The sequence below is a fragment of the Bremia lactucae genome, linkage group LG17, assembly GCF_004359215.1.
Source record: "Bremia lactucae strain SF5 linkage group LG17, whole genome shotgun sequence".
Lineage (NCBI taxonomy): Eukaryota > Oomycota > Peronosporomycetes > Peronosporales > Peronosporaceae > Bremia > Bremia lactucae.
The window spans coordinates 114,263-124,584 of NC_090626.1; the positions used below are offsets into that span (position 1 = coordinate 114,263).

The 10,322-nt window shown below is 46.3% G+C and overlaps 3 protein-coding genes across 3 annotated transcripts; 1 reads left to right on the forward strand and 2 right to left on the reverse strand.

Annotated features, from left to right (window-relative positions):
- Window positions 1-8,102: 8,102 nt before the first annotated feature.
- On the reverse strand, window positions 8,103-8,357 carry CCR75_008710 (uncharacterized protein; the record flags this gene model as incomplete). The annotated part of the gene is made up of 1 exon (XM_067966760.1): window positions 8,103-8,357. The coding sequence occupies one exon, from the start codon at window positions 8,355-8,357 to the stop codon at window positions 8,103-8,105; it is 255 nt and encodes an 84-aa protein (XP_067823459.1).
- Window positions 8,358-8,716: 359 nt separating this feature from the next.
- On the forward strand, window positions 8,717-9,157 carry CCR75_008711 (uncharacterized protein; the record flags this gene model as incomplete). The annotated part of the gene is made up of 2 exons (XM_067966761.1): window positions 8,717-8,743; window positions 8,822-9,157. 2 exons carry the CDS (start codon window positions 8,717-8,719, stop codon window positions 9,155-9,157), a joined length of 363 nt encoding a protein of 120 aa, XP_067823458.1.
- A 157-nt stretch (window positions 9,158-9,314) lies between these two features.
- CCR75_008712 (uncharacterized protein) lies at window positions 9,315-10,145 on the reverse strand (the record flags this gene model as incomplete). The annotated part of the gene is made up of 1 exon (XM_067966762.1): window positions 9,315-10,145. The coding sequence occupies one exon, from the start codon at window positions 10,143-10,145 to the stop codon at window positions 9,315-9,317; it is 831 nt and encodes a 276-aa protein (XP_067823457.1).
- Between the last annotated feature and the right edge of the window lie 177 nt (window positions 10,146-10,322).

Here is a 10,322-nt window from a genome sequence, read left to right on the forward strand (position 1 = left end):
TTTTAATTAGCTAGGGTAAGGTTTTTAGATTTAAATAATTAAATAAAGTTCAGTTCCCCTTTTGATCTTAAAGCGTTAAGTGCCTTCCTAAGGCTTGCGCATTGATCTGTAAGAGATAGAAGCCTTTCTAAGGTATATCCTCTTGGGCACTAGTTGCCACTTGGTTCTACGAACCCCTGAATCCCTTGAACTAGGATTCCTTAAGCTTTAATAGCTTGTACGACTCCCTGAGTTGTTAAACCCATTAGTTCAATAGAACTAAGTGACTCTCTGAGTCTGAAAGTCTTCCTCTGACTTTAGGAGCGAGGTAGCTCCGCTACACCTGGTAGCACTCGTAGTCAATCTACGCCTGAGTCTTTACAAGACTAATTTCTCACGAAAATGGAAGAGGTTCCAGAATTGTCAGAAGCGCAACGCGCCGCGTATGACAAGCTCAAAACCTTATTCGGGCTTGAGCACGTGGAATTTATGATTTACCAAGGACTAGAGGTCCTGCATGCAAGAATTGAAGCCTTCATGCGGTACGAAGCCTCCCTGATCGGTCAGGTACAGGACCATTTAGCGGCATCTATGCCAACCCGGTACATCTCTGTACCTGACTCAGAGCCGACTCGGGCTCGCCCTCTAACTGTAAATGTGAAAACATTTGAGGGAAAAGAGGGAGAAAATGTCCCTTTTTGGATTAAGCAGATGAGAACGTCCATTGATTCCGCCTTGATCTGAACAGAACGGCAGAAGGTGGCTATGGCCATTTCCAAACTTGGAGGTAGAGCCATGGAATAGGCACTATCGTGCAGCACGTCCATAAACGACGCTTTTTCCTCATTGGATTCGCTGAAACAGCAAATGACGAGCATGTTTGCACCGCCTGATCAGGCTATTCGCATGCGAGCACGGCTCCTAGCAACTCGACAGGGTGAAAGAACCCTAGGGGACTTTGCCCAGGAGTTGAGATCTCTCATTGCATCTATGCATCAAGACCCGGTGCAAGAAGCATCTGTAGTGACCATCTTGATGGGAGGTCTCAATGAGGGTGTTGCCCGGACGGAATTGTTCCGATCTCATCCGGCTACGTTCGAAGAGGCAGTTTCCATAGCGCGTCGCGCCGAGTTTGACTTTAAGTCTGCTCGCGTTAGCACGCCTGTTTACCGAACAAGCTCTTCGAGCACATGAGTTCCGTCTAATAGAGCGGAACCTACGGATTTGAGCCTTGTTAAGGAAGGAGAAGAGGCTCTTCAAGCTATGGAACAGCATAAGACCATCCGTAGATGTTATATGTGCGGAAGCACGAAACATTTACGCCCTGTCTGCCCTCTTCGAAATCCGCGTAAAGCTCGAAAGAACTCCAACTCCGACCTATACCAGAGATCTGGTACGGTGCGGGAAAACGTCGATACCCAGTAGGTCTGGGGCGCCCTACTGGAGAAAACCTAGGCTCTGTTGAACCTCAAGGAGGTGAGAATAAACAGAACCTAGCCCCAATTAGCTCGGTGCTCAAAGGCTTGGGGCGAGAGTACAAGCCTGGCTTTGTAGTCGCTCAAGCGACTGTAAAGGGCTTTGATAAGCCGTGGTCAATTTTTATTGACCCAGGAGCGTCTTGCAATTATGCTCGACGCCTTTCCCTTGAAGGAAGTCAACAATACGTTGAGGTGCTTAAAGCGCATAAAAGTGATACAATCACTGTTCGCTTAGCGACTAAGACTCGTGTCACTATTCTTAAAGTTCCATTGAACTAAGGTATAAAGTTTCTGGACTTTGACAGTATGGAACGCTGTCTCGTCCTTGGTTTGGATTCGAGATATGATCTCATCCTTGGTATGGCCAGGTTAGAACACCATCAGCCATGGATCGATTGGAGGTCTAAGGCCTTAGGCGCCACGCGCAATGTTCCTAGCAAAGTTTTGGAGTCATGAACCCACCTATGCTAGGCAACAAAAGCGCTATTGGCGCGGATCATTGAATGAGTATGTCAGTGTTTTAGACATTGGCATGTCTAAGTTAATAAACTCTAATGTTAAAAACGTTAATTCTGAGCCCGCCTCAGCAGAAATAAGTGAAACGGCACGTACTTCGTCAAGTGACATTCGTTATAATAACGATTCACTAAATGCTGAAAGCCTTGCTGGCCCAAGGCCGAATTATCAAGAGTGCAATATCCCTGAGATACGTGGAGTGGGATGTCTAAGTCCACCGAGTGTGGTCGGCCAAGGTGGCACCATACTGAGTGTCGATAGTGACACTATTGGCAGCTCACTAGAGCATTTTGGGTCAAACCCTCCTAATGCACGTGAAGCGACACGTCAACGTTCGCTGAATAAGGAAGTTGAGTTACCTAACTCCTTGTCGGATGACAAATTAGACACCATGTCTTGTATAGAACCAATACAGGCTGGAAAACCCGGGGTGTGAATGTCCCGGCCTCTAAGAGGCGTATTATTTCCACTCCAAGACAGAGAGGACACGAAGTGGACATGTGTATACCCTCACAACGTGATACGAGTGAGCAAGTACATACGCTTGTAAATGGCGTAACCGGTAACACTGAGGAGGGAGTTAGCCTTGCGGCAATCCCCTCGTTACATGCTCTTTAAGAGCTAGACAAAATGTCTATTGATGAGTGCGGTCGAGCCTTAAAAGCTGGTGACTTATCTGAAACGGTGGTCTTTCGACCTATTATTGAGCTGAACTCATCGTCACTTCTCGACGAAGCTGTCCTGGATGACACAAAAGCTGCACTTAGTGCGCGAAGTGGGTCATCAATCCTTAAAGATCCCACGGATCCCTTTTATTCCTTAATTAAGGAATTCCAAGATTTGGTATGATAACCCACCATCTATTTACCTCCGGATAGAGGTGTTCGTCATGTAATTGACTAAGTTCCGGGAACCAAATATTTGTCACAAGACAATGGCCTTTACCAAGGGATCAGTGTGACGTCATTAAGATTTCTTCCGTGCTAAGCACGAGGCTGAAATGGTACAAGAGAGCAAATCTCCTCATTATACACCGACATTTTGTTTCAAAAAGCGAAATGGTAAATGGCGCATTGTACATGCTTATAATGAGCTTTATGCTGCCACTATACCAGCACAAACCCCCATTCCTGGAAAGGATATTCTTCAGAACACTATGGTGGATTGTACAAAGTACAGTGCATTGGACATAGTCGATGGTTACTATTAATTGCTCATGCGGGCTAGTGATATCCCGCTTACAGCGATTAGCACCCCAAGCGGCATATTATGGGAGTGGCTAGTTATGCCGCAAGGGCTTTCTAACGCCCCGGAAACATTTAATCGTCTAGTGACGCAACTGTATCGCCATCATCGAGGTTATGCACAGACTTATTTCGATGACATTTTTGTCCATAGTCGTGCGGAGCAGGTCGGTCGGATATGGAAAACCATTTAGACCATTTGCGAGCAGTGCTCGAGTGCATGCGAACAAACAAATTGTATGCCAATGCATCTAAATGCATTTTTGGCGCAGACGAAATTCCTTTTTTAGGATGCTTCATTGGAAAGCGAGGCCTTAGAGCGGATCCTGCTAAGGTAAAAGCCATAGTAGATTGGCCGGTTCCTAAAACCAAAAGGATTCGCGTAAGTGGTTGGGTCTCGCCAATTATTTACGTAAATATAGCGAAAATTACGCTGATGTGGCTAGGCCATCATCTAATCTCCTTGAAAAGGATACAGAATGGTGCTGGACTAGCACCGAAAATAATGCTTTTCGAGCAGTTAAGTATAGTCTTATCCATGCCCCGATTCTGGCACTGCCAAACCCAAATTGGCCTTTCAGTGTCATCTGTGACGCATCAGATTTTGCCATTGGCAGTGCTCTGTTACAAACAGATGTTGATGGGCATGAAGGTGTTATTGCGTTCGTGTTTAGACAGCGTAAAGCTGCGGAAAAGAGCTACCCAGTTCATGACAAAGAGTTACTTGCTATGAAGTATGCTCTCGTCAAATTCAGAGTTCATCTGCTCGGATTTAAGCCGTTTGTGATTTATACAGATCACGCGTAATTACGCACGGCGACTAAGTCGGCCCATCTCTCACAGAAAATGGCCCGATGGTTACCCTTTTTTGCGAGATACAACTTCGAGCTGAAATATAAACCCGGCAAGCAAAATGCTTTGGTCGATGCGTTTTCACGCAGGCCGGATAATGATCTTTCTCATTTAACAACTATCTCGTCGCCTATTCCTGAATTAATCCGTTCGGCTTACGCCAAGGATTAACAGTGTGTAGCTTTGCTACGAGCCTTACAGAACTCGGATTCGGGTATTAAATTACCGGCACGTTTGCGGGCAAGGTTACATCGATTTTTTATCGATAAAAACCTGTTGCTTTATTGCACAGACATCGCGGACCCTCCGCGTGTCGTTGTTCCGCATGATGAGGATTTAAAGTACCGGATCCTCTATGAGGCACACGATACTGTCCTCGGTGGTCATCTCGGTAGAGAAAAGACCTACGGCTCTATCAGCCAGAGTTATTGGTGGCCCAAACATTATAAAAGGGTCAGCACATATGTTATATATATATATATATTTGTATACGGGATAAACCCTTGGCACATTCTACTCCACCACTGGCGAGTCTTCCCGTCCCCATAGGATGCTGGGAATCCATTAGTAGGATTTTGTTTTTGGGCTGCCGAAAGGTTCAACCGGTAATTCCGGTATAGTGGTCTTTGTTGACCGCTTGAGCAAAATGGCTCACTTAGCGGCCGTGCCGGATTCCATTGACGGAGAGGGTACAGCTAAGCTGTTTATCGATCGCGTGTTTCGACAACACCTTTGCCAGTGGCAATTGTCTCTGATCGGGATCCCCGTTTCACGGTAAATTCTGGAAATCAATTTTTCGAGGGCTTGGCACCAGATTGGATATGTCCACTGCGGACCATCCGCAGACCGATGGTCAAACCGAACGTGTCTATCGCGTAATTGAAGACGTTTTACGCAGCGTGTGTGCTCAGACACCAAAGCGTCGCGAGAAACTCGCTTACTTGTTTCCGAATGGTAAAAGGGCTGATATCAGCAAGCCTATCGGCCAATTCTCCCCCACCAAGCCCTGAATCACGCAGTGGTATCGTTAATAGAACGCGCGGGTGGGTAAGGCCGTTTACATAGAACGGAGTATAGCCTGTAGAGGCATGAACAGCCTTATTTAACGCAAACTTTACTACTGGGAGCATTGAGCTCCAGCAACGCGATTTAGTGTCTTAAGACATGTAAGGGATACGATGGCTGATAGCCAAGACAAATAAAAATAACAAGCGGATGCCAAAGGCAGAAGCTGTATATATTCTTATATGGTCGGAGACCGACTTTTACAAAACGCTAAAAACCTACCTACCAACTTGGTTTCCGCGGTCTCCTAGACCAAATTGCACCCACGCTTTATTGGACAATTTACGGTCGTGGCCAAGAAGGGCATAGCTTATACGCTAAACCTTCCCAGCAAGCTGCGTACACACCCAATGTTTTACGTTGGCTTGCTTAAGCCATACCGGGACCCTTCCCACTTGGACTTGAAGGCGCTTTCGCCGAGACAGTTGGTCGTGCCGCAGATTGCTGCATCCTCACCAGGATGTCCAGCTGGCCCTCTAAACGAGGTTGCTGACGCTCCAGCAGCAAAAGACGGTTCTGGATTGCCTCCAAGGAGCTCTCCACCCGAGCAAGGACCTCACGGAGAAGTTGCACCTCGTGCCGTAGAGCATCAAATGCCTCCGCCGAAATTTCGGCCCCCTCCCGCGCTGCCCGATGCGCGATGAAGCCTTCAGTTTCATGAGGAGGAACTTTTAAAGCGACATCATCGTGAAGGTCAATACCAGTATCTGGTGTAGTGGCTAGGGTACCCTTTTTCTTAAAACTCTTGGGAGTTCGAGGTACCTCTTCGGCAAGATTGCCCGTACGCCGTTGACATTTTTTAGCGCCAAGCTCAGGGTCAACTCGCGTCAAACGACGCTTCCACCACTAAACGTGGGATTAGGTGGATCTTAAGCCTCAGTGCGGCTTCGATCCTTGGATGTACGGTCAACCGAAGCACTGAAATTTCGGCTAGGCCTTTTTTTTTCGTTTTGTGGCATAAATGCCGAACGTAACTGGCCTTTGGCCTTAAGCTTAGCAAAGTCGAAGCGAAGCTTCCGTTCCGTACGAACATCACCTCTATCCGCAGACTCTCTGATATTCCAGATATTACGGAGTTTGCAGGCCCGGTGAACCCATTTCTCAATTGAGACTTCGTTTTCAGTTCTTGTTTCGTTTGGAAACAAAACGATCTGAATTTCCCTCATGGAGATCACCGAAGCCCCACGGGCTTGATCACGTAAACGCGTCAGATACTGGCTTCACGTCATTCATAACCTTCGGCGTAAGGTATTGCTCATGAATAGCGTCGCGAGCAGCGATCTCCTCCGGCGTCCTCGCCAGGTCATCAGAGATCCAGATGGCCAAGCTATGACCCGCTAGCTCTTTGAGACGCTCGTCCGCTTAGTGCGGAGCGAATCTATATTCACTATGAGCCTTAGCTTTCGCTATTTCGGCAGCTCGACGACGAGCTGCCGAAATATGAGGATTGTCTGCTCTTGCTCTTCAACGAGCGGATTCGTAATAATGTTGGACTCAGGGTCCCGTGTCCTGCTCAATGCAGTTAAGACATCAGCGGCACCACTTTCTGGGAACGGATTCGGGGCTCGCCGACGTTCGTCCGGAGGAGAAGGCGTGAGCGAACGCCGCTCTTTTTCCTACTTCTCTGATTGAGAGTGACTTTCAAAGTCCACCATTCCCTCATTGTCGAGGAAGGTGCTCAGAGTCTGTGACTCACGCTTGATTGTCAATAGACAAAGGAATGGAAAACACAATCAAACGGTTAGCTGTTAAGGTTCCAACCTCAAAGAAAATGAAGCGAATGTTGTCGCTCGGTGTCAACAGTCTGATGGGGGAGGGTGTAATGGGGCACACATCGGTTGGAGAACCGTTGTTGTGGTACATTTACTTTATGGGTAAAGTACCCTTTTATCTAATTTTAAAATAGTTAGTTACTTAAATCCCATTTATTATGGGTAATTAATGTGGTCGCCGCCAGATATAAATTTGGCGGCCAAAATATATTATTTTAATTAGCTAGGGTAAGGTTTTTAGATTTAAGTAATTAAATAAGGTTCAGTTCCCCTTTTGATCTTAAAGCGTTAAGTGCCTTCCTAATGCTTGCGCATTGATCTGTACGAGATAGAAGCCTTTCTAAGGTATATCCTCTTGGACACTAGTTGCCACATGGTTCTACGAACCCCTGAATCCCTTGAACTAGGATATCTTAAGCTTTGATAGCTTGTACGACTCCCCAAGCTGTTAAACCCATTAGTTCAATAAACTAAGTGACTTTCTGAGTCTGAAAGTCTTCCTCTGACTTTAGGAGCAAGGTAGCTCCGCTACAGAACATTTAACATCGCCAAACGAAAACACGGATTCTAATGTGCCAGGAGCAGTAACGCCCATTACACTACTCTCATGTAGATAATTCGGGTGTGTGGCTAAAGCAATTCCCTAATGTATTTAGAAGGGATGATGTTTCAAAAGTCAAAAAGGCGATCTCAAGACGATTCCTAAAGTAACAATTGTTGAATTTTGGATGCAGTGGAATGACGCACGTTATTATTCAATACGGGGCCTAATTTATACTTCTTTATTATTTCCTAGTTGGCAATAAACTAAATATTCCTGTTTTTGGAAGCAATATCCATGTATTTTTGTAATGATACTATTATAGTATTATCAAGATTTGACGAAAGTTTCTCGCTTAAAGGACAGTCGTCTTAATTGTGGTATTGCATATAGAGGCACGTCGAAGCGCCATTTTGCGTGATTGATAAATTTTAAATAAACTAGCGTGTCTATAGCATATCAAATGAGGCGCAGACGCAACCTTCGAATAATAAGCAAAATCTTTGTCTTGCATTTACATAACCAACAACCGGACAATGGCGCCTGGAACAAATGTCCTTACAAAAGCAAAAGCGTTTTTAGCTGTAAGTAACCACTGGCCTGCAACATCAAAAGTCAGTCTTTACTTCCAGCTTCACAGTAACGCAATTACTTATCAAGCGTACTGTGCAAGAAGACCCTGCCGCTCGTCAAAAGTGGATCCACGGGCGTCGTAACTTTCAATCACGGTCTTCTTCGACTCTTTCAAGTACATGAACGACGACGCCACGAATAGCGCTGCGTACAGAGCGGCCGACTCGAATATGGGCATGGCACTCTTCACGTTCTTGCTAATTTTCATGTATTCGGGCTGTAGCTTGAACAAAACACCCACCACCAGTAGGAAAAGAGAGCCACACAGCGATACCATGGAGCAAACGAGTGCCACTGAATAATAAAACAAGCTATGAGCAGAAGCACCTAGGCGCGTCAAGGTGACGCTTACAAAAGATCTTGTTGCTCATGGTTGTTTACTCGATAATAGACAGCCCAGAATGAGCAGGCAATACAACAGGAAGGTCGTTAGCAAGGTTTATAGGAGCGGATCTGAAATCGTGGTGGAAGACGATGCGAGACGTTTTTGCCAATGTAGATCTTATTGCAAAAAAATAGTTTCTATCACATAAACTACGGGGAGTTCACGAAATTGGGTTATACCGAGAGGTCGGCACTTATCCTACCAATCAGAGATCGTTCAGTGTAAACTTAGTGATCCGGTGATAATTCGCGATGTACGACTTCTGCCTCACGATTCCGGTACGACCTCACACGACTGTCGTTCTCATTTTGCTCTATCGATAGGCGCAATACTTAAGCTGGTATTTTGTGTTGTAGTATGGCATGGTGTTGGGCCTGGGTGGTCTAATTGGCTATGTCAGCTCTGGCAGTACGATGTCTTTAACCGCTGGTGGGCTATCGGGTGCTTTTCTAAGCTTTGTGGGCTACTGCAGTTACAATGAATACAAACAGAGCCCTGTGACGTCAAAAATGTGGCCTGCCATCTCGTTGATCGTATCGGCGCCACTTACGGTCATGATGGCGAAGCGCTACAACGAAACGAATCATTTCTTTCCCGCTGGCTTGGTGGCAGCCTACAGCGCTGGCATGTCCATCTTTTACGTATGGATCCTTACAAAAAAAAGTAAACCGCATTACAAGAAGAAAGCTTGAATTCAAGAATAATCAAGTGTCCGCTAACTTGTCAAGTATACATGACACACTTGCCAAAATATACACAATGCTTAATTCACGCTCCTTCAACAGAATCCTTCTAATACAGTAGAAAATGCTGAGCTTGTTTTAATTCCTTTATTAGAGCAGTGGGAATTTACACCGAGTCACTGAAGTTGCTGCTGTCTCTCAAAGTTGCTCTGGAAGCTTTGTATTGTTGCGCAAAGGCCACAATGTCACGCATTCCTTTCGCAAGCCATTCTCGATGAAGTGCGCTTGCAACCTGCAGGTCGAGAGATCGTGCGGGCGTCTGGAGCGTCACGAACGACTGCGGATCCACCGCTACTGCTGTCTTCTTACTTCCACGACCGACTGCACCCAATCTACCACTCAAGTTTGCATTGTCAATTCCTTCAATCACTTTAATTTGATCCACTGCCAATGACTCAAAACTACGCTCGCCGTGCTTGTGTCTCCACCGCAGCTCCAGCGGCTTTTTCGGATTAAACAACAAGCGCGACGCATGCATTCGACCGCGTCGACCCACTTTTGTCAGCACCGTATCATTCACGACACTCGTGGCCAGCGTCAAGGCAATCGTCAGGTGCTGCTTGCGTGCTGTTAACAGACGCTGTTGCTTGGTGCGCAATGCAACTTCCCGCTGCACTTGTTGCCCCAATGCATTTAATTGAGGATACAATTCTTCCTTGGTAACTTCCTTAATAGTGTAGCGCGATAAAAGCGAGCGTAAATGAGCTTTTGCCCATGGAAAATCGTACATCATCGACTTGACATACCGAAGCTGATGTAACATCAAGCCGTGTTGAATTGGTCCAAGATCAATTACGTTGGCTGCACGCATGAACGGAACCCGAATGCATCGATGATTCCAGTGCCATACGATACAGCGCACTGGTTTTTTTGCAATGACAAGCTCGGGAACGCCTTCTCGTGCTCGCACACGTAAGACCATTTGCGTATGGGTCATCGATGCTGGAGAAGGTGGCGATGACGTAAACGATGCGTTTAAAGTATTTACCGAAAGTCTTGGTACTGACTTTCGTCTGCTATAAAGAGCGAGACTCGGCTGATTTATAGCGGATGCGCCATTGTTCTTTCGGCGCGTCGATGGGGAGAATGAACGTGGAACAACGGCTTCAGAGGC